The sequence below is a fragment of the Ixodes scapularis genome, unplaced genomic scaffold (genome assembly GCF_016920785.2).
Source record: "Ixodes scapularis isolate PalLabHiFi unplaced genomic scaffold, ASM1692078v2 PGA_scaffold3__209_contigs__length_174095766, whole genome shotgun sequence".
NCBI lineage: Eukaryota > Metazoa > Arthropoda > Arachnida > Ixodida > Ixodidae > Ixodes > Ixodes scapularis.
In genome coordinates, this window is record NW_024609868.1 from 167,084,132 (window position 1) to 167,108,867 (window position 24,736).

General features: G+C 43.3%; 2 protein-coding genes across 2 annotated transcripts in view; both read right to left on the reverse strand.

Annotated features, from left to right (window-relative positions):
- LOC121837151 overlaps positions 1–20,784 on the reverse strand; it is a 47,702-nt gene extending 26,918 nt beyond the window's left edge. Inside the window, exon 1 of the mRNA XM_042292655.1 lies at positions 20,719–20,784. The gene's annotated coding sequence lies outside the window, so the exon portion shown is untranslated. The remainder of the gene's footprint in view (positions 1–20,718) is intronic.
- A 569-nt stretch (positions 20,785–21,353) lies between these two features.
- LOC8051552 (transmembrane channel-like protein 3) overlaps positions 21,354–24,736 on the reverse strand; it is a 53,559-nt gene continuing 50,176 nt past the window's right edge. Inside the window, exons 17-19 of the mRNA XM_042292962.1 lie at positions 23,060–23,185; positions 22,793–22,952; positions 21,354–21,470 (exon numbers count right to left, since the gene is read on the reverse strand). Of these exons, the coding sequence (XP_042148896.1) occupies positions 21,354–21,470; positions 22,793–22,952; positions 23,060–23,185 (403 nt within the window). The remainder of the gene's footprint in view (positions 21,471–22,792; positions 22,953–23,059; positions 23,186–24,736) is intronic.

Below are 24,736 nucleotides of genomic sequence, written 5' to 3' on the forward strand. Positions count from 1 at the left end.
TGCTCCTCTACTTTACCTCTCGACAGTCGGCTGCTACACATTATTCTTTAAAAAAAGTGAAAGCCGTTTACAACTTCCTGTAACGCCGAATTGGAGCGCAGCTCTTGAGGAGGAGGAGTGGAGGGTATATTCCTCCTCCTCCCTCGTGGTCATGCCTGCTAGTCCTCCTCCCCTCCTGCTCCCCCTCCCTCTCCTTTACCACCTCCTCGTCCTTCAAGCTCCTCCCCTCCCCTCGCCTCCGCCTCCTCGTCTCTCCTCCCCCCCTCCTCCACCTTCGTAATGCTTTCCTCCTTGCCGCTCAAGCCGGACAATGAGGGGAGGAGGAGGAGAAGGAGGGGGAGGAGGAGGAGGGAGAGGAGGAAGAGGGGGGGAGGAGGAGGGGAGGAGAAGAAGGGGGAGGAGGAGGGGAGGAGGAGGGGAAGAAGGAGAGGGAGGAGGAGGAGAGGGAGGGGCGCGGTTACGCCGACGCCGACGCCGACGCCGACGCCGACGCCGACGGCGACGCCGACGCCAACGGCGACGCCGCTCAGGCTGGAAACGGGCCCCTAAGAGCTGCGCTCTAAAACACGAAAGAATAAATTATTTCGGGAAGGAGACAGACAGTACAGTTCGTTCATGTACTGAACTGTACTGTCTGTCATCGTCTCTACACGGTTTATTATTTTGCGTTTTAGAGCGCAGCTCTTAGGCGCCCGTTTCCGGCTTGAGCGGCGTCGCCGTCGCCGTCGGCGTAACCAAGGTCACTTCAAGGTCACGTGACCCCCAAGGTCACCCCAGGGTCACGTGACCTCGCAAGTCACGTGACCCCCAATTCACGTGACCCCCCAATTCACGTGTCCCTCCGCCCCCAAGGTCACGTGACCCCCCTCCCCCCAAAGTCACGTGACACCCCCCCCCCCCCCCCCGGAGGTCAGGTAACCCCCCGGAGCATATTAAAGAATGAGGGGAGGAGGAGGAGAAGGAGGAGGGGGAGGGGTCTACCCTCCCCTTAGTACCTTTCCCTCCTCCTCCTCAAGAGCTGCGCTCCAATTCGGCGTTGGCTTTCACTTTTTTAATATCATGTTCACCAACCCGTTCTATTTAATATTTTGTAATGTATTCTCCCAGGTAAAGTGTTTGGACGAAATATGACATGAAATCTTCACCAAATAATTTCAACGAAATGATGTTATACGCGTAATCCCGTTGCACATTTCTCTTATGTAAGATTATTGCAAGTAACCACGTCTATAAAACCTTTGTTTTGCATATTTATAGAATAACAAGAACGAGATCTTTAAGCACTGTGCTTCCGTCGTAAATATTGACGTGAGGGCATCACGGTCATAGGACGTCATTCTTATTTCTGCCCTCTTTTAGGCCGGCCCACTTGTTGGTGTTAGACTAATGGCCGCTGATAAAACCCGTTTGCTCTACTGACGTCCAACTCCCAGTTAGCTCAATTGCTAGAGCGCTCCACTGGAAATGGAGAGGCCTCGGGTTCGACAGCAGGACCAGGTGGATATTTTCGGTCGCGCAACGGTCTCCTTGCTGTGTTTAGAGATTGTGTTTGCCCTTTGTCCCTATTGTTCTCCTTCTCCAGGGATTATTTCCGGTATTCTTGTCCAGCTTGCTTGCGCCTTTGAATAAATTGCATTATCATCATAACCTTAAAATGCAGGCCGTTCACCCTTCTTGCTGTTAGACTGGTGGCAGCTAATAAAACTTTTTCTCTGCAGACGTCTAACTCCTCGTTAGCTTAGTTGGTAGAGCACTTCACTGTAAATATAGAGGTCCCCGGTTTGATACCAAGAGCGGGTCAATTTTTCCGGTTGCACACCGGTCACCTAGCTGTGTTTGGAGATTTGTGGTTTTCCTTAGTTCCCCTTGTTCCTCTTTTCCTGGGATTATTTTTGGCATTCTTGTGCAGCTCGCTTGCCCCCTTGCATTAATTGCATTATCATCAACACTTTTAAAGCGGAACTCCCCAATATTTTTATAGAATTTGATTTGACTGGAAATTAATAGACCACACAATAAATTTTTCTCAACTGATGAGCAAAGTATTTTATAAAAAAATTAATATTTTCCGTAGAGTTATAAATCACGCCGGCAGCAAGAGTTACAGGAGGTGACTTTCTACTGGAAACGATAAAGAATTCATACTCATTCCTACCCGCGTACGTTACCCACGGGAAAGCGGAGGACTGACCCGTGAAATCGTGAAGCGTCTTTCCCGTTCGTCAGCGATCTACACTATTTTGTAGCTGCTTCCGGGTTGAAAGTTATTCTGGAATGGGTAGCAATTTGCGCTCCGCGGTAGATTTAACGAACAGTAGCGGAAAAGGCTTCTTTTTTACTCTTGTTTTCGAGGGTGTTAAATTGCGCTCCCCAATAGCAGTGGAGGCCGAGGCACGTCCAGGGCCGGTTTTCTCGAGCAATGGTAAACCCATCTTGGTAAACCACGGTGCCTTGGAAGGAAAAAGTACCTAGGTACTGTAATAAACGGCTGGATATAGAACAACAATAATTATTTTTGATTGGGCAGTAAGATGCGCCATCTATCGGTGAAAAAAGCCAGTCATTTTGTTTATCCTTTTTTCCGCTGGTTTTTGTCGATCTAGTAGTGTATTTTAAGTCAAAATATAGTAATGTAGTACTTGAAGACCAATTTATTTGCTTCCGATGGTACGAAGAAATTTTAGCTACTATGCCATAGTTTGTCGAGGAATATTCGAAAATGTAAGAAACACTTCCTTCAATATGTTTCGCCATAAACAACGTATAACTTCCCCGTGTTCCCTCCAGTCTGGCAACACCGGTGCTGTAGTCTCGTTTTTGTTCCTTGCGACGCACGTTTCTGCGATTCCTGCTGATCTCAACTGTTCACCCTCTCTTCCGTTCGCCCAACCGATCCACCGGTGACGAGAAGCTAAGCTTCTCGTCACCGTTGAATCGCTGGCCACCGGGGATATGTAGAAACCTCGATGCTGTCGACATACCGTTGGCGCACTGTGAACAAAAAAACAGTACAATGTCCCAGCTTTTCAACCGGAACGAAGACTTTATTGGGGATAACCCCCTTTCTCCGCAAAGTAATCGCTGCTCACGAGTTGGCGTGCATAATGTAACAAATTAAACGTGTCAGTATAAATATATATCAACACTCGTTCGCAAAACATTTTTTTACTCACCATAAAAACACTTGCAAGGCTTATGTACCGTCATATGTCTTGGATCCCGGACTGCTGAAGAGTGATGCGTTCGCGGGATGCTGGCGTCGGTTAGTTTAGTAGTCTGTCTGAACTACCGCTTTGCTTAACGTGCTAATAGGTTGATGGTGCGTCATTAATATAACAGCCAGATCGAAATGAATGTTCAGCAGAACCAAGCAGAACTATTAGCCCTCATTAAGCGACGCCGCGGCCATTTTGCTTCTAGGTACTGCTCCTCCCTCGGCGCCCCTGCTCTCCCAGTCACGTGCCCTAGAATTCCCCCTTCTAGGGACAATGACTTCACTTTAACCCACGGCTCGCGTTCGAGAAAACGGGCCCAGGTGTTTTGCTCGAGCTGTGTGCCAAGAGAACTAGTGTCACACGGAACGTTTTCGCCTGTGCTCGGAATATTTTACAGCCGCGTGCTGAGAGTTGAGCATTATTCTGCAGATTCAACAGCTTCCAAAATGGCGATTTCTCAGACTCAAGCAGGCTCTGTACCACAACGACCCCCGTCCAAAGAGGAGCACAAATAATATCGAGAAAAATAGTGCACATTCTAGCACTAGTCGACATTTGTCGCAGTCACATTAGTTGTTCACAATTGCTTCAGTGATATTTTTGTTCATAAACGCTTTCTTATGATGGTCTAATCATCAGCTCCACACAGCGGAAGCCGTCGCACCTAGATCGGGCTACTCTCGGAGCTCCGATCACGCGGACGATCTGTTGAAAATGAAAAGTTAATCGTCTAGATGTTCAAGTCTGAGTATACACGTGACTTTCGACAAACTGTTATTCGTGTCTTTTATTACATAGCTTTACGGGCCAGGTGTTGAGCACCATTAAAATTGGATAGCGCCGTTGCCTTGTGAGTTTGTTAAATGATTAGCGTTCAATTTTCTTTCGGAAAAGAGGTGGTAAAAACGTTTTTACTTTATTCTATTGCTGATAAATGTTTGATAAAGTTGAAAAACTTTTATTATTCAAATATAAATGTCGTTGAGGGGAGGCGTGTAAATTTAGCGCTGATCGAAGCTGTGCAAAACCCAAAACTTATGTAAGAAAAAAATTTTTATATATACTTATCCCTTTTTCCAATCTGAACTCCAGGATTAGTGTTTGGACGCGTTTAATTCTACTCCGACAGTACGCAAAAAAAAAAGGTATTAGTTTTTCTTTGTGCAACTTTGTGTTGCCTTCTTTTGAATTTTAAATTTTATTATGCAATATTGTACTCTGCACATTATTATATCTTCAAGCAACTACCCTTTATTCGAAGATATATAGCGTATATGAGTATTTTATACGCCTGTCATTTTACCATGATGTGGAGCTTGGTGGTTGCGGGGTTATTTTCATTCTCATTTTAGCGCAGTATTCACCAACAGTCCCCTGCCGCCCGGCCGACACGAATGCGGTTAATTCTATTCCATACACCATGTCTATTTTTACGATAATCAGAGTCCACATCTGTTAGGCCACAGACCAGCACGCGCATGATCGTCGCTTCGGAAGGCGAGCAAAGTACGCGCCACACACACGAACGCTGAGCATGCATCGACCAGAAGTGCTTTTCTAGAATGGTCTATAGACGCTCTGCTAAATTACCCAAGCACCAATCGGACATATGCATGCTACAAGCTACAGCTACAGCTACACGCGCTGGTGTCTGCAACCGTATGTTTTCTAAGGAAAGTGTAAAACAAACGGCACATTCGTTCAGCTCAGGCGAGCGACAGCGGCACCTGTACCCACATTCCCAGCATTATAAGGGGTGTTTGGGTAATTTTTCAAAAATTTTTTAAGTAACTCTTCCACCTTTTTTTTTTGCCAGCGTAAATGCTTGTTTGTGATAGAGGGAGAACGGAATAACACCAGTGATTTCACAAAACTACCGAGCTGCGGCTCGAGCAAACCGACTTGCCAAAACGTTTTTTTTTTTTTTTTTTTTTTTTTTTTTTTAGAATTTCAATTGCTTTTGTTTTCTTTTTCATAGTTCAGGCCGTAAGCCAAGGTCATACTTTGTGCAAATAGAGATTATTATGAACTTCAGACAGCACGAACGCCCCTTTTTGTTTGCTATTAGACGTAAAAAAGGCGGGACCAAGTGTACCTGATAGCAGGGCGCGCGAAACACTTCAAGCCAGTGACGTCATGTTTGGACACAGGGGGAAACTCAAGAAAAACTAGGGAGAACCAAGTTTCGGTTTCCGTGGCGAACGAAATACTACTTTTTTAATTAATTAGAATGAATCTAGTTGAACGAGAGAATTTTCGAAACCAGATGTCATGCGCACTAAGATGATGTCTTCGAATGTCTTTAAAAAAAATCGACTGTGTAGTGTTTGTCACTACGAGACGTAAAGCGTCCTCCCCCTATACACCATGTAATTAATTTAAGCAAAGGCACCGCTCGCAAATAAACAACCGCAAAAAATGCAAACGTGCGCAGCACATTAATTTCATTCAAATGATGAAGCATACTGTAGCGTTGTAGGGCCAGCCAGAGAGAAGAAAAATACTAGAGATGCATAAATAGCTTGTGACAGAGGGCACCATCGCCAACTGCCGACTGTGATCGAATCTGTATATATGTAAATAAATGAAGGCGCACATGACTACCCTTCATATGGTGACCCGGCCGACTGCGACCTCAACGAACCGAAATCCGTATCTTGCAAGACTAGGCAACGGCAAGTCACCGTCGTTTTCCTCGCAGTTTCCCTTACAGTAGCCCGACATGGCTGACGCTAACGCCAGAAATGAGCAGTGGGCCACAGAACAATCGATTCAGCAACTCGCCACTGTCAGCAGACGACTACCGATATTCCGGACTGCGGACCCAGAGGCGTGGTTCACGCAAGTAGAGCAAGAGGCTGCCCGCAGAAATATCACCGCACAAACGACAAAATTTCGCGAGGTTGTCGCGTCCTTGTCGTCTGCAGAGGCGTAGGAAAAAAGAGACATCGTCATTTTCCCGCCCGATGACGAGCCCTATGAACACCTCAAGCAAGAGCTCATCCGGGGAACCACTGCGTCAGAACAGTAACGCCTGCAGCAATTGAACACAGCTGAGGAGCTCGAAGACCGCAAGCCATCGCAGTTCATCCGACGCATGACGCAGCCCTTCGGGAGTCAAGCTTCCGCGCGGGATTCTTTCATTCTACGAGACCTGTTTTTGCAGCGTCTGCCTTCGGGTGGCCGCAGAATTCTGGAAACGTCCAACAAAAATTCTCTCGGCGGTCTCACCAAACTCGCCTACAGGATTCTAGATACGGCCTCGCCCATAATTCAGGCGACCACGTACCCCACCAGTGGCCATCCGCTAGGTGCGACAGTTTCACCTCCTTTTGATTTCCAAAGGCTGCATGACGACGTCGCCTATTTGATAATTGAGGTGATTGCTCTTCGACAAAATCGTCCTAACCTGCCTCAACCAAATGAAATCAGACGCTCTTCTTCAAGAGACCGATCAGGGACACCGCAACTGTTCCCCACCCTGCAGCTGTTCCAAGGGAAACACCAGGAGCACTTACTAAAGGTGATTTTTTTGTTATGTAACAGAACACAACAGATAAATTTATTGTTGAGACCGAGCCCAAGTAGTACTACCATCTACCGTAGAGCGTAAATTCAAAAACGTAGCTTCGAGCCTACAGGTGATAAATCGATCCGGCATAGTTACGTACAGACAGAAGTCTCTCACTCTCAATGTGGGATTTCCGCCAACTTTTTGCTGGATTTTCCTTATTGCTGATACGCACCACCCCACCTTGGGAGCAGATTCTTCGTCATAAATTTATCTCTGGGTCGTCGGTGTAAGTCATTCACGCCTTTTCGACACCACAACCCTACAAATCGTTACAGGGGCCATAACAAAAGCATCTCTCTCATTCTCACTTACACTTCAAAGCACCACTTCTATTTATGACAACTTATTGAGGGACTTTGCTGAACTGCCTAGACCATACAACATTACGCGGCCTTTAAAGCAAATATGTCATACACCACATTGTATCTGGCCGACCCGTTTACGCTCGTTTTTGAAGACTAGCTCCGGAACGCCTTCAGACCGCCAGTCAATAATTGGACGCCATTTTGGAGCTCGGCATCATTCGCCCATCCCCGAGCTCGTGGTCGTCTCCGCTCCACATGGTGCCTAAGGCAAATCCAGATGACTGGCGTCCTTGTGGGGATTATCGCGCTTTAAACAACGTAACACAAGCTGATCAATACCACGTGCCTCACATCCAAGACTTCTAAAGCAAACTTCACGTAATGAAAATTGTCTCTAAAATATATTTAAGGCCTACCCAGAAATTCCCATAGAGCGAAGTGGCGTTCCCAAAACGGACATTATCGCTCCATTTGGACTTCACGATTTTATCCGTATGCCATTTGAAGTTCGAAACGCTGCACAAACTTTTCAGCGATTTATTGACCAGCTGACAAGATGACTAGAGTTTTGTTTTTCCTACATTGACGATCTCCTGGTTGCAAGCAAAAAATCAAGAAGAACATATGGAGAGCACATCCGCCTTCTCTTGACACGTCTAAAGGAGAAACGCGTCGTTATCCAGCCTAAAAAATGTCAGTGGCCACAACTTCGCCCCAATACACGGGCCAGGCGGAGGCTTCGCCGCAAGACACGGGCCAGACAGAAGTTGGTTGAAGGTCCCTAGACAGGCTCCCCGAGCCCCAACTCCGGGCACCTCCGTCAAGTAGCACGAGCCTCGAGCCCAAGAGCCACGGCTTGTCCCTTCCGTATGCAAGCGGAGCGTGCTGCTGGCATTCCTTTCCCAGACCGCGAGCCCCACGCACTGCTTTGCGGACGGCCCATTCTCATGCATTATCTTATGTAATCAGTGTAACCTATTAAATTTGAATCCGAATAAACAGTTAAAAGGAAACTTTAGAATGGATGCTTGGGCAAGTTGGATATTCATAATGTAGGAAATAGCGCAAAAGTAAACTGACGCTGAAAATACACGCACACCAGAAAAAAGGTCACTCACGACGCGCTGACTTACAACTCAGTTTGCATTTTCGTCTTCTCCCGTTTTCTTTTACCCGTTTGAAAATCGTAATATCTCCCTTCGTTGTCTTCTGTACAAATCAAATGGTTATGTCTGTCACACATTTCCTCCGAGCGTCAAGATATAACAATTCTTTGTCAGGAAGGGTAATGGACGGACTACTAACTCAAGTGCCGCTCCTCTTCATGATGTTAGCTGCCTCAATTATCTCACATGTTAATTGGTGATAGCTCTTTCCAATTACGGTGCTATTTTTGAAGTCCGCAGTGCATCCACAGTCACGGCAGTGAATGCCCAAAAGTCCTGAGTTTGCTATTCGGGGGGCGATGTTATGTTCCCCTTAATCTGTCATTTACACATCTTCCAGTTTGTCCTATGTAGTGTTTGCCGCATGAACCGGGAAAAGAATCAATTAGGGCTTTGCACTTAATCGATTAACCTGCCAATTAATCGATTAATGCTTTAATCGCGATTAACTTTTTTAAACTGGTTAATCGGTTAAATTTTGACTAGCAAAAACACATTAAATATTCGACGCTTTCATCTCGCAGACGTGGACAAGTACAGCTGTATGTAGATAAAGTTTCAGAGATATTTTAACCTAATGCAAACTGTAGGGGCGAGATTTGTAACTCCAAACTATTGAAGTAGGTTGTATGGGTGTCCCGGCCACTTCAACGCCGTGCGAGTGTCCGTTTATCCCAGCAGAGACTGTTGTGAGCAATCAAGGCAGTTCGCTATTGCCGGAGAATATCAACGAACCTCTTTGCTTCTGCGGCTGAAGTAATAATTTGGGAGTGTAGGTGTCCTGACTGTTATCAGCTACACTTCAAGGTTAATTTAAAATTTAAAATTGAACATAGCGCCGTTTATCACATATTCAGAAAAGGCAAAAAAAAATTCATTCAGACTTTAAAAAAAGTATTGCGCATTGGATTGAAGGAAACCGATGAATCGATTAATTATTCGATTAAAGGGTGGCGATTATTCGGGTTAAATTTTTAATCGACGCCCAGCCCTAAAATAAATCACTCCTTCTGAGAAAAGTATGTATAGTTTTTTATGCTTTTTAGTGCAGCCGGTAATAATTTTTGGTAAGGCGTTAACTCTCTTACATAAGCCTGAGAGTTTGTTGGGGGCGGAAAAGACTACGTCGATATTTGCGCGATTTTCAATCTTCTAAAGGTTATGAGAAATGTTATGAATGTATGAACGCATTGCGCCAATTCTCAGTGATTTATCCTAGCATACCACAACAGACTGCTTCAAAATAGCTTAGATTCCTCGACAGTGGTAAAGTTGTTTCGCTACGTTGATGATCACTTGATACTCCCCGACGCCAACGAAAAAGACCCCCCGATTCACGTCCCCGATGTGCTCGTCAAGTTTTAAATATGGTTAGACCCTTTATAAATTACACACGAGCTTCCAGAGCTAGGATCCTTAAGATTTCTAGACATAAGATTGTCTCTTTAGCCCCGTCATGTCTGTTGGTCGTATAAGGCTGAGAAGGAAAAAAAAACTCCTCAATTATAGTTCAGCGCATTCTACATTGGTAAAGATAGGCATAGTCAATCAGTGCTTAAAAAAAATTATATCTTGAAGCCCTCCTCGCATTCAAGCCTGACATGCTTCGCAGTACAAGTATCTAGGATACTAAGTGCGGGATATCCTTCACATCTATTAAATTCAGTCGCCGAAAGTGTCCTTTAACAGGTTGAAAAAGGTGAAACCACATTCCGCAAGTCACGCGACAAATACATTAATCAAGGTTTGTTATCATATTAGGTAAGGACCCAAAAAACTCTTATAAGCAAATCAAATCTAAATATGTCACCGACGAAACTGTGAGTTAACAAAAAGCAGAAAGCACAAGGGACCTTATTTATAAAATATGTTGACCCAGCCTTCCGTTGGCCCTGAATGTTTCTGGGGTAAACTATCTGGTAGTGAGGCGAAACTATCGGTAGTACCATCGATATTATCAATAGTTGAATTGAAATTTAACTATCGATAGCAAAAATCTATCGATGCTGCTGTTCATAGTCGACTATCGTAAATCTATGCATGCTACTAACGATAATATGCTATCGATAATACCATCGATTGTATACTACGATAGTCGACTCTTGCAAAACTATCAAAAGCTGACTATCGTGAATTGTTCATAGTCGAATATCGAGAAACTATCGATATCCAATTATCGTAATGCTATCAGTGGGGCTTTATTAGGTGACGGACAAAGAACGTCACGGAAGTGTCGTGTAGCTCGAAGAAAAACGCGACTGCAATAAGACACTTCCACAAAAATATCGAAAAAAAATTTAAAACCAAGGAAAACAATCACAATACGGTAGAAATCTTCGTTTGAAACTATTCACAATAAACTATTAATATATATATTGTATACCATTGACAAACTAGAAATAAAAAATATAAACCTCATAGGTTGTCGAAGTTTTTTCGCTGTTTTAGATTGCTTTCCGGGATGTGCCCTTTGCTTTTTATGAGCTCTATCAGAAAAAAATGGGTATCCCTGTCGCCCCTTGTAACTAAGCTATATATGTGTTGCATAAATCTGGAACCCTGCTTCAACATAATGATAGCTATGGTAATCGAATACACAGGTATGGTAACATGACTTTAACCGGATGAAAAGTGTCGCTTTTTTTCGAAACGAAGAGGTTGCGAGAAAAGAAGGAAACAATATTGCCTTTCAGATTCAGAAGCCTTTACATTGAAATAGTGTTTCAATGCCAACAATATCGTTACTTGTATTATAATAAACGTTTCCTTTTTGTCATTTTTTATCTTATTTATTTTATTGGAAGAATGAAAAAGAACTAAAATCATCAGTAGCTATGTTTTCTCGGTATACGCTTTTCATCTGGTAATGTTCAAGCCGAACTCCGAACAACAAAATCTGTTACATTTATTGACTCAAATATATTTATTTCAGATTATAGGAGGGCCTCTGTATATTGGAATTGTTTTTTTTTATACCAACAGGCAAATATTTTCCGATCCATCGTTATTACACTCTACCAAAATAGAACCGACCAAAAAGTGGTAACGTATTATGGCATACAGGCATGAGTACATTCGTCAACAGCTACCTCCTGATTTTTGAGAATTCGCTATAAATGGTCATCAGGAGAGAAAACTATGAACCGCAGCAGAGTACTTATTTTCAACTATCAGTGGTCAAAGCTATGAAAATAACTATGTGTCAATTGAATAATAAAAGAAACACAAGCTTGAAACGAACTTCTAAAAACCCTGATACTTAATCTCCACAGGGAGTGTTTTCCCTAGCTGCAAGACAAACAAAAAAATACTGGATATACTAAAAAGCTTTACAACTGTGGGCATAATAAAGTGTAAAGCGTGATATCTAACCACCCCCCCCCCCCCAAAAAAAAAAAAAATATATGTGCGCAGGAAACTTGCAAATCGACATTTCTGTTTCACCACTATATTAATTATACGACAAAGCAGCTCTGTGTCGTTTCCTTTCGATTTCAAAATTTTTTTCCCAAACCACGTGTTGTCTCCCTGTACATATCCGCCGCCATTCTCTTTCTGGGTAGTGCTTTAATTTTCCTAACACTCGATAGTTTTTTTTAAATGCTGACTTTCAATATTATCGATAGTCGACGAAAAGCAAACTATCGCTAGTACTATCGATAGCACTATCGATTTTACAATCGTTAGTCAACTATCGAAAATACAATCGATATCCGACTATCTAAGTGAACTATCGATAGTACTCTAGATAATTGTCGACACTATCGCTAATTTAAAAAAAAAAAAAACTATCGATAGTCAATTTTTCGAGAGCTTTGCATCGCTACTCAGATGGCATTGTAAGCCGTTCTTCCGCTTAATGGGGGGTTGTGTGAGGATGCCGAGGCGTCTCGGAGAGGCACAGCAGAGGTTCCATGGCTATGATGACACTTAGTGAACCATCTTCATTTTCAGCGTTTACCTCTACCTCTTTTAGAAGAGGGTCGAACGTTGCCCTGCCAAGCTCAGCCGGAATCGCCTAAGCGGATGCCCGCCGCAGCCTCCGACATGTGCATTCTTTGAGGCCGTCGTCCAGCAATATTTGCTTCGCGAAGAACGATTAAGAAAGGCTCAGAGATCTCAACGTTTGTTGTACTGTAAAAGACTGCTTTTGCAGTCACATAATTTTGTGGATTCCCCTAAGTACTAATTTCGGGAATATTTAGTGGGCGCGACCGGTTACGAGTGGAAATAGTTCGCCGTGTACTGGCTGCGATGACGGGGTGTAGTTGCGTGATAAATTTTTCGCAACGATTTTAAGTCGCGGCATTTGTCAAAATTAGATATTCACAAAGATTAGTCCGTTTTAGTATTTGATGCGGTAGCTGAGAGAGTAAAGAACCACATTTCGTTCTCTAAAAGTAAGAACATGCATTGCCAGATATTTAAAATAAAAGATCCCGGACAAAAAACAAATTCTCGTTCAGAAAAAAAAAAGAAGCGGTTGTTTATGCTTTTTTGCCAGTAAAATGCTTTCCAGACAGTTGTTAAAATGAACAAACTACGTGAGGAATCCGGTGGGGAAAGCAGGTACCAGCATGCGAGAAGTATGGCGGCTCGGCTTTCTTCAGTTTTGGTTAATACTTTTTTCTGACCAAACTTGACGGTGGGTAGGGAGTTAACATGCTGGCCGGACCCTTTGACCGCTTCCTTTCATGGCCCGACGCCGCTCTCTGGGCCTGAGTATGGGCGGGGGCGCAACCACCTGGGAAAAGACGGGCGTATATGGACCGGCGAGCACGCATCCACGGCACTAGCGCTACTTCAAGTCCCAGGGTCAAAGTGAAGGCTATAGCGTCAAGTTAAGAGGCAAGTGGGGATTAGAAAGTAGGTGCGGCTTCAGCATTTCTTTGCACGATTTGTAACTGGCCGCTAGAGGAATATTTTCAAATCCTAAACGGTGACGTAAAAAGAACGAGTTCTTTCTTCTTGCGGGAAAAACGGCGAGGAGAGTCAACGTTCTGCTGTTGGTCGGCCGTCCAAGCGCAACCGAAGCCACGGTCCGATGGAGGCAATATAGAAGCGACAAAAAGTTCGTCACGGCGGTGTCGTCTAAACCAATCATGCATAGAAAAAACGCAGGAGCACGGCGCTTCCACTGCGATTGATTGGTTTCCCCGATTATAGCAAACATATAATGACCATGCACTTTTCGTGCGCCCTGATTGGTTCAATTGAATTGTAGAGTCGGCTGCGCTCGGACCTGGTGTGAAACAAAGTATAGTTGGTGAAGCATATAAAGCATAAACAGCGAGAAGGACAAAGAGCGAAACACAATCTCCACCGCAGCTGCGAGTGTCGCGTAGGTGCGCATTTTATAAAGCATATATGAAAAAAAAAAATAGTTTTCAAACCGTATTTCTCGAGTGAAGAGTCAAGGTACAGGCTAGCTAGTGGAAGTCAACCATTTCGTCGTTTACCCTGAGACTGGTTTTTTTTTAGAAGAGCAGAAGTTACCTGTCTGTTTTTTTCGGTTACTTCTGCTCTTCTAAAAAAAACTTAGTCTCAGGGTAAACGACGAAATGGTTCTCTCGAGTGGTTCGCGCTTAAATTAGGCGAAGGTTAATTGTTGCGGCACTTCCGCCATCACCTTGAGTAGGACATTTACATCGTCATTAAAAATATCCCCAACAAAAAAGTTTTTCGCGGTGCTTTTATCGCGAACAAATTGTCTTAATTCTAGCGCAGTTTTGCGCGCAAGTTAGTATTGAAATGGATGGTCTTCGAATAAAATCATAACTAGAGAGACCGGTAAAATATAAAGCCTACAATTTTAACCAATTCGTCGAATGACAACCTTTTAGGTACATCGTGGAGTCAGGCGGTCTCAAACCTGCGTTCGATTCTCACCGTGAATTGAGAAGCGGTAAATACGCCATGATACATTAATCCGATACCCCTTGGATCCCTATGGATGTATGCAGAGTTCCCATCGTAGCCTCGTGGCTTTCGACCATTGCATTCACGGTGCGTACAAGGAATGGTCTAAAGATGGCGGCGCTCACTAATAGAATACGCGATTCCTGTTGGGGTGGAATTTTGAGATGTTAGAACACAAAGCCAGGACAATAACAAAACAGGGTTTGTATACGTTTCGTTATGTGTTCCTTCTGTTTACTTTGTGCGCCGAACTTACAATGGTAACAAAAAAGGAATTACGCCGCTTCCAGGATCTCGTACGAGCTCGGCCCCAGAATTCTCCACGCCGCGCGGTGCAGTGTGGGGTCGCCGATAGACCACGTCGGGTTTTCTGAAAAGGCCTATCGAAGCCCATTAAGCGCAACAAGGAGGTGAGCTGATGATTGCTGTGTTTGCTGAGGCCTCTCTCGCTTCACCTGTAGATTATCTGCAGGACGTTTACACGCTCGGTCACCCACCATCTCCATTTTCTTCTACAAACGCGTTGTTTTTACATCTGGATATGAATAAATACTTTGCATTTTCAACTTCTAAAGGACCATTCACACACTTAAGACTTCTTAAAACCGAGTGCCTTGAAACCTCATAAAATATCTCACGACGACAGGATGGGCTGGCACCACCTATCGGGTAGCAGTGGAACACTTTTCGGTCCCGTATAATTTCGATTTCTTTCCCGCATCATACTTTCTTTCTTGGCATGAAAAAAACTTTTGTCAATGTTATAAGCCTACATTACTCATAAGTAGTACTACTTGATCTTGCAAATATCTCCAAACGTTCGCTATAGTGAAATGAAGTTCCAGGGTCGCTCGATAGATGGCGCCAGCGTGCCAGTGTTTTCTCTCGTCGTAAGAGATCGTAAAAGGTCTTAAGGTGTTTGGTTCTAAGGAGTCGGAAGTGTGTGAACGAGCCTTAAGCGCTAATATATTTCGTCGATGTGTATGTCCCTGTAATACGATAGTTACATCAGCGCTCTGAACTGTCATTACGCCAACGATCGTTGACAACTCCCAACTGTCATTGAGCTCAACTAAGTTGTCCGGTATTACATGATACATAGGCCTAACAAACCCAGCTGAGATGCACGTCGAGAGACACAGTTGAAACCAAAACGAAATCAAAACTAACGTAAGATTAAGTTTTCTTTTTGTATTTTTAATAGCGAAGCAGATTAATTATATGCACACATTTCATTCATTATATTCGCGCAAATAAAAACAAAACTTTTTTCTAGAGTAAAGAAATTACCTTAAGAACGCTGCACACGAATTCTAGCAAGAGAGACAAAACAAAATCCTTATCGGCATCGACATTACAATGGCCGCCCTCACCGAACTTTGGCTTCCGCGATGTGCCGTGGTCGTTCTAGCAGCAGCACTGGCCCCGATTAATACCTCCTCGGACAATATTTGCTGCTATAATACTTTCTATATCTCTGTTTATATTCAGATTTCTTATGCTGTATTCCTTTACGCCGTTGCCGGGTCACGTCCTACAAGCCATCACAGGCTTTGACCGACCCGTTAGCTTTGCTTTGTGTGTCAAGACTGTCAACAACAAGAATAATAATAATAATAATAATAATAATATTAATATAATTTAAATTATTATTATTATTATTATTATTTGTCTTTTGTCACGCCATATAGAATACGAAAAATCAATTTTTCTTCTCCAACGTGAAACCACACATTTGATTGAATGGTTTCAGCAAAATAACTTAAAAATAACAACACAAAGACACGTCTGGTGTGTTTCCGGAATCCGTTAAAAGTTGTTATCCCAGATACGCCACTATTTTTACATTCATCAATTTGTCCCTCGTGTAAATGCACTCCAGTGGGTTATGCGGACCATGTGAAATATCTAGGTATTGAATTCGATAGTGACCTTTCATGGAATGCGCACATGGGAACTGTATGTAAAAAGCTTAGACGTGTTTCCTGTCTATTTTATAATATGAGATCACTTGTTCCACAATATATTAAAAAGATGGTCATTAATGCTTTGGCATACAGTGTTCTTCGCTATGGAATAACCATTTATGGTGGCTGTTCTACGTTATGGCAAAAGAAAATTGACAGTATTTTAACTGGAATGCTTAGAGGTATTATATACGGCACTGATACCGAAACAGAACAAGAAAAAATTGATCATATTAATCTTCCATTATGTCATGCTTTGTTCACTGGGACGGTTGTTTTAAGACACTTTTGGGATGACAGATTTAAAGTTCACCACATTGCACCTCGGGCACTCAGACATACCACTCGTTTTGAGGTGCCGAGAATGTCAACGAGGTATGCAAGAAGGCAACGAATATTTTATGTACCGGACATTTTCAACAGTCTCCCTGAAAGAGTGTTGGACCTGGATTCGAAAAAAAAGTTGAAACAAGCCCTACGTGACCTATTTTAAATCAAGTGTGCCTGCACGAACCAGATTCATCTTCTGGGCGTCTTAAACTGTGCTCTAAAAATTTTTTTCTCAGGCCAGTGATGTGATCTTTATTACAACCAAGGTACTGTGGCAACTTGACATGATCTGTTCTTCATTTTTTAATATTTTTATGAATGTGTGTGTGTTCTTCATGTAATGTGGCTATCCACATACCAACAACTCTGGACACTCCCTACTGAAAATAAGTCTAAAGGGCCCTTCAAAACTTTTTAAAGGGTTTGAGGGGCCTTCAAGAATTTTTAACAGGTTTGACGTACCCCTTAAAGGAGTCTAAAGGGCCCTACAAAACGTTTTGATGGGTTTGACATACCCTTTGAGAAAGTCTAAAGGGCCCGTCAAAACCTTTTGAAAGGTCTAAGGGGGACCACAAAGATTTCTTAAAAGGTTTAAAGGACCCTTTGAGATTCCTGAATGCGTTCTGGGCCACGTCAGATTCTTTCTTAAAGGGTTTGAAATGCCCTTTAGAAAGTTCTAAGATGTTTTTTTTAAAATGCCTGCGGGGCCTTCAAACACACCCGTCAAACAATTACAAGCAACTCACAGAAGTTTGTTAAAGTAAGACAAACTGCAGCCTGCCAGTTGTATTTGTATGCAATTTCTAATTCAACATCTTTAGTGCCTAAAATACTAAGCAAAAATTATGATTTGCGTGTCTATCTTGCAGTAACAAAAACTAATCCAGTCAAGTAACAATGTAAGTAGTCAATTATCGTTTACAACCAGGAATTGTAACAATTTACTTTTAATGTCAATTTGTAATTCACTACATAGTTGAAGTAATAGGCACAAGTCTGATTCAAGGTGTGTGCATATGTCAGTCAGTTTTATTTAACGAGTTTAACAAAATCAAGGTATATAAAATGCACAGACACATTCACTGAAAAACTTCAAGGAAACTGAATAACCGTAGCAATATAAGCGCACGCTGGTTGTCATGCTGTAAGCTGTTGAAGAAGTAGAGGTGGAAGAAGAGCGGAGAGGCTCGGGCTGGAAGAGCTGGCGGCAAGGACTATTTGGCTGCGATCCGAACAAGCGACCGGCTGTGCTTGGCCATGCTCCGAGCAGGCACCGGCGGGCTGAACCACAGTTTCGACGGTGAGCTGACCAATTCCCGAAGCGACGAACTTCGACGGTGAGCTGACCAATTCCCGAGGCGACGGACTTTGACGGTGAGCTGACCAATTCCCGAAGCGCGGACCTCGACGGTGAGCTGACCAATTCCCGAGGCGACGAACTTCGACGGTGAGCTGACCAATTCCCGAAGCGACGGACTTCGACGGTGAGCTAACCAATTCCCGAGGCGACGAACTTCGACGGTGAGCTGACCAATTCCCGAAGCGACGGACGTCGACGGTGAGCTGACCAATTCCCGAAGCGACGGACTTCGACAGTAAACTGACCAGGTGCGGAAGTGACGACCTTCGAATATCGACAAAGAACCTGAAGGCTGAGGTCAACTTCAAACCTACCGTCAACGGGACTGATTGTGAGATGAACTTCTTTATTGCAACTGTAAAACAAATTGGGTTGTGTGTGTGTTAATAGAGCCTAGAACTTGGTCTGCCTCACAGGGGCGACGAGTCCCCCGGCTGTAGATTAAAAATTTAACCAGTGCGGTACAACCGCTAGCCTGGGGTCTTTAACGTGCATCACGCAGTAGTGATACACGACCGCACGCCGGTACGATGCTCATCCGGATCGAAACGGGCCGGGGTGGGGCTCGAACCCAGGATCCCTGGGATCTTGCAACTGTGCATTTGTAATTAGTCGTGCTCTCTGATAAAGAGCGGCAATACTTAAAGCGAGGAGGGCAAATCAGTGACAATGTTGTATTGAAAACGTGATATGTATTTATTTTTTTCCTTCATTTATTTGGTATGGCATGTGTGGTATTTATATTGAATGCTAACATAAATCTTTAGATGAGAGTCAGTGTTGTGTCCTATCGGTGACTTTTCACTTTGTCCTTGTCTTTGCAGTGTTTTGTTTTTAATTATGTCTGTATACCAAATAGCCCAAACTTCTGTGATAATCACTTCAATGTTCCTTTAATGGTAATTAATTCATGTGATACAGCAGTCCTGAATATTTTAACAGAGCTTGGTAACCAATATGCAGGTCGTGAATATTGATTGAAGATAATTTAGTCTTTTGTACTTTGCATGTTAACTTGTTTTTTAGTGAGATTCCAGAATGACAGACTAGGTTTTTATTGTTTTTAAAAAGATGGTGCTATCGTGAAGTGTGATATCCATTATTTTAGCAAACCAGTGCTGAATGATGCCTTCTCATTGCAGCATAGTAGTGAATGTGCTGAAAATAGTGTGTTTCTGAACATGTGGCACTGAACCAAACAGAAATTTAAAGTGTAGGAGTTCCGAGTTCTTACCTACATCATAATTACCTAGGTCATCGTCGTGCAGCATCTGCCACTAAATCTCTGTGTTTATCTCGACTTGCTGTAACAATTCGTTAGAATATGATCACGTTTTATGTTGTGTGACCTACAACACAACTACAAATGTTTGTTCTGTGTATAACATTCAGATGAAATTTTGCTTTCATCCTACGCTGAAATCTTGTCTTGATCAATTGTTTGAATTCATCTGGGCCTGCCACGCAGCTTTTTTAGAGCTGCATTCCTGGCTCGAGAGGTTTGTGAACACCTATACTCCATTTCATACTTGGTACGCAATGCTGTCAAGGCTACTGGCACGAGCATGTGACTATATGATGAGCTTTGTCCACGCCTTTGCACTTGATGAAGCCACGTGCGCGTGTTAGTAGCCTTGACAGTGTTTTACACTTATTATGAAACGAAGTACAGAGAATTCAATTTCTGAGGGGCTAATGGGTCTAAAGGGTTGATAGGTCTAAAGGGTTGATGGATCTAAAGGGTTTATGGATGTAAAGTGTTTGTGGGTCTAAAGGGTTTATGTGTCTAAAGGATTGACGGGTCTAAAGGGTTGTCGGGTCTAAAGGGTTGACGGGTCTAAAGGGTTGACGGGTCTAAAGGGTTGACTGGTCTAAAGGGTTTGAAGGGCTAAGAGGGTCCCATAACACATCAAGTCTGATGGGTTATTTTCAATAGGGCTAACTTTACGAATGCTTCAATGTTATTTTTCTTAAAATGTGTGTGTGTGTGTGTTTTATGTTCTGATGCACTTTTCACAGTGTTGAAATTAATTGATTTATAACTTTAATACTGGTGGTTTAGCCAAACAAGCCACTTCTGGCTTCGGCAGACCCGAATCATACTTTGTCACATCCGAAAAAAAAATATTATTATTATTATTATTATTATCATTATTATTATTATTATTATTATTATTATTATACACCTCCACCAATCTTCCGTAATAGTAAGAAATTTGCTGGCGCTGGCCATGAGGGGCTATGCGGGAACCCCCATCAGTGATACTAGTACTCCGTTTCACCTTATGTTGTATACCGCAGCGACGGTTAGAGGCACGAGCTCATAGCGTTGGCAGCTGCCCTTAGTGCACGAGAAGGCCCTAGAGCAAGGAGCTCGCGCTTCTAGCCTTTCCTGCGGTACATCATAATTAAGGTGAAATAGAGTAGGTGACTTATTTGCACAGAAATAAGTGCGTATTTGCGGTGTGCCACGCAAAGCAGAGAGGTAAAAACCCTTACGCGAAATGCGCCTGCTTTCCCACCGCCGAGTACGTCAAGTAAACAAGGTGAAAGCTTAGAATGAAGTATAACTGACATAAACAAGCTCAGCTGAACTCAACGATTTTTAGCGATTTACAGTGACAGTTGGCGCCGCCGTGTAACTCTGGCCGATCGCGATTGAGTCAACTGTCGTTGGCATAATACCAGTTAAGAGCGCAAGTGTAACTAAGGTTTTAAGCCTATAAGACATTGCTCCTAAGAACAGTTTCAGTATTAACTAGACGGGTAATTCCTCTATTGGACAACAACCGAGTGAAAGCCGTCAAGCGAGGTTATTTTCTGAAGTTCCAATAACCTTAGAGGAAAGGAGCTGCGCGTCGTTACCTATTTGCGATGCTCACCTTCCGGTTCTGTTGTTGGTGGCTCTGACCCAGGAACAGTGACAGCCGGCACGGTCACGGAAACCCCATCCTTTGTCTCAGTCGTTGGTTTCTTCTCGGTATCTTTTTCCTGCCCAAAAGGAATCATGTTTGTGCTTTTCTGCTTCTTTTTTTTCTAGAATTCTACCTTGGTAGCTCCAAATACTGTCTACACTTCCCAAGTCTAAAGGCTATCATATACCCGCAAGTTATCCGCTATTTGCTGAACGCTCATAATGTTGCCGGCTCGATGCAGTTGGGTTTTTCGTTTCGCACTAGTATCCACTCCAATGGTATGCATGTAATTTCTGCTCCTCTGTTTGACATTTTCACGTCCAGGCCGTGGTATTTCGTGGTGTACATTCTGACAGGCGCGAGCTCCCCATTTTTAAACGTCATGTCCTTGCCACTGGGTGGTGTCGTTCGTTTGTTGGTCCGTTTGTTCTCGTAAAAAACAGTCTTTAACTTTTAATTTTTTACAAGTGACACATGGGTCTATTACACACAAAAGATTGGATAATATCCTCCTAAAAACAAAATTTTCATCAAATCTATACCTTGATGGAGGTTCAAAATGGGAAACGTTTAGAGTGCGAACGCAGATAAAGCGTACAGCTTCAGAAGATTCTCATACCGTGTGTCGTAAGCCAGTCCGTGTTATGACTTCCGTCGACAATGAATGCGTCCTCGTAAAGGCAGAAAGTTACGTCAAATATAAAAATGATTACTGCGCCCTGAAACCAATATTTGTCTCAATATTGCCTCGTTTACTCATGGTTCTGAGTTTCCCAGTACCTTTGCAGATTTCACTGGTCTCATGGGCAAGCCGAAAAAGGCAGGTCAAAGAAGTTTCTCACTTACTTAACATCCCTCGTCTTTAGTTTAAAAACAAAAAGATAAGAATTGTCTAACCAAGGTCAGAGAGCTGTTGACTGCCGTCTCTGGAGGCGTATACCCCAAGTTTCCTTTTTTATGGTGATGTCTGATAGGTGATCCCCCAGGCTTCAGTTTTATTTGAGTTCATGTCTGTAAGCGCAACTAAATTGATAAACACGAACTGAAGGTGTTTTCAACAAAATAGAATTTAATTTAAAAATTCTGTTTAGCATCGTGTTCCTCGTTCCATACTGAATATTACACTTTATAGGTCGGTGTATAAAAGCCGTGAAAGTCACACTAATGCGGTCTGTATATGTGAGTTATATGGCCAGAGAGTTACATACTGTAGGGTGCTAATCGTCCCAATCACTAGGAAAAGAGACTGAACTGTGTTATAATTCTTTTTTAATAAAGAATTATATGAAACCTATGGTTCCAATCAGAAATTTGCTGAGCGTCATCGAAATCTTCTAAATCAGTAAATTAACTTGGAGTACTTCGGAAGCAGGGTAGTGCGAACAGACGCAAGGCTGGCGGTGCGTGGATGATAAGAGACAGAAAGATCACGCGTCTTTGCACTGGCAGCCTATTGTGATAATCACACCACAAGGCTTCTCACATGCTTCATTGGTTTTCTCAAAAAAATTAGTAGTCTTCAATTGCGCTCAGCAAGTTTGCAATTGAAACTAAACGTTTGCCTTAACAAATTAAAATGATAATTAACAAACTTTTAAAAGGTAGCCAACGTAACGTGATACATAGCGACCTGTATTATGTCCACCTGGACATATAAATATCCTGAGCAAACCGGCATTGTCTAGCATGGATTTTTTTTAAACAGTTTGCGAAGAATAAAGATATCCTGTATATACCGGAAGCGTAGTACGAACGAAGTTTTCATGTGTATATCCCAATAAATACACTAAACTCTTATCACACTCTGTTTCACCTTACGTCCAATTGTATTCAACGCTACGATGCGATAGAGCCACTCAAGCCGAGCTAAAAGTGCACGGTCATGGCGCTCGTCGTCATTGTGCGTTTACTATTTAAACTAATAACGAACGAACAGGCGCAGGATCATGGCACATTTAATGTGCGTGATCATGCGCTCCATGAAGATATACATTTGGCGCCGCTTGATTGTCTGCATCGGATCGAAGCCTTGGCTGCGTACAGAGTTCATGGGAAACAAAGAAACATATCTTGAAAAGAGAAGCGCAAGTTTCGGGTCATTGATATTCGAGATTTGTCTCACCCTTCGAAGCTGCAGTTTGAGGTCGTTGTTTGATTCTCTGAGCGAACCCGTGAGTGCCACCAGATAGTAGATTATCAGTCTGGTCCGATGAAACATAACAAATCAAAGCGTCAAAAGTGCAAAACACGTTTGTTCGTAAACACAAATCTAATAATGCCCTTTCGATAAGGTGAAACTACTACGTACATGAGTAGCAATATGAGCGGAATTACGACGCCGGGAGATGTGAGGTATTCAATAATCTGGTTCATCCACGTTGGAAGGGTGTTATCCAAATAAGTTGTGAAGACCCTGTAGGCGCGAAAGTATCCGCTGTCCGAAAGAAAAAAATAATTCAGAAAATCAACGTTGGTCCTGTTGAGAGTATTTACGGTCCTCGCCTACAACGTGTACCAACTCCCTTCACCTCTCCTATCTTAAAGAAACCCTGTGTTTCCATTCCCGCAGACTACGCGGTGAGCCAAACACTGCAATCAAGAGAAAGGGCTCGTTCAAAGACCAGACAGCAAAAATGGTTTCCCCAAAAAAATAAAGCTTGCCATAAAATTGAGCTTGGTGTGAGCACGTGAAAGGTACTGCTCGTCGTCACAATACCTTTTTTTAAGTTCTTGCAGCAATTTGATTAGTGGAACTTCCTTTGTAACTTGCAGCAATCGACCTTCCGAGCGCCTCGTGACAAGGCACAAACGCAGTCATTTTAGAGTAATGAAAAAATGACACATGCTGCTGCATGTTCCCTCCTTCAACTTAATGAGCGAATTCTAACCTTATAAGTGAATTAGCGAAGATGGGTCCTAAACTCTGGTCATAGGCATCGAATACATGTTCCAAACTAGCACGGCCTACCTTGGAGAAAAAAGAAATGGCAAACTACAATAATTTATTGCCTCCTGCCGTTGGATGATTACATAATCCTGGTAATCTAGTCTATTTTAAATATTTGACACATACTCCGGATCGCGTGGATTCAGGAAGGATGGGCAAAACTACAACAGAAATTTCTCCTACATTAAGCGCGATAATCAATGCCGCGATGAAAAAGCAAACGTCAATTTTATTAAATGGCCGTGAATGTGCAAGAAAGTGGCACCATGTGATATGGAAAAGCTGTTTCTATCTACTTGTTTAAAAAAAAAATATCTGTGTGTTCAGGTTGAAAAGTAAACGTTGGCGACGCACTTGAATGGAGAAAATTGTAATGATTTATTTGGAGGCACCCATGCACTACAGCTGCACTAGCTCTATGGCCCCATTCCTTAAAGGGGCCCTCCGGAGCGTTCTGCGATGGTCTATTTATGGCGGTAACTCAATCTACAGGGCCTAAGGATCCTAAAAATTATAAAATTACGGTCATGCGCGGCGGATTTCCCTACTAAAATTGCTATCAAAGTCTGCGGCACGCCCCCCTTTCTGAGATGACCCCGGAAAACGGGAGGGGCATCTCTTTACGCGTCAGCCAATAGCAAGCGAAGGATTCCGGCGTCACTGCGCGTCACCAACGCGGACGACCGCCGACGCGCGGAGGAATCTCTCGAACACGCGCGGACCGTCGTCAAGGAACCCGGACTTTGTGCTCGGCAGTCGTCGTTCGTCGCACCGCACCGTCGCGTTGCTACTGCAATACGCAGTCAGATCCCACAGATAAGAAAGAAAAGTTTGACCCGTTGACATGGAAGGATTGCAAAGCTGGTTTCGGAGTCGGGATCCACGGGAAGAAGAAACACGTGTCCCGCAAATGCACGCCTGCAGACGCCCCGGGAAGCAGACGAGCCGACGCGCCGACGCATCACCCCCTAGCAACAAGCTTGCGGGGAGAAAACATAGTTCGCTGGTTTTGGAGCAATAATTGTGGACTATGTTTCC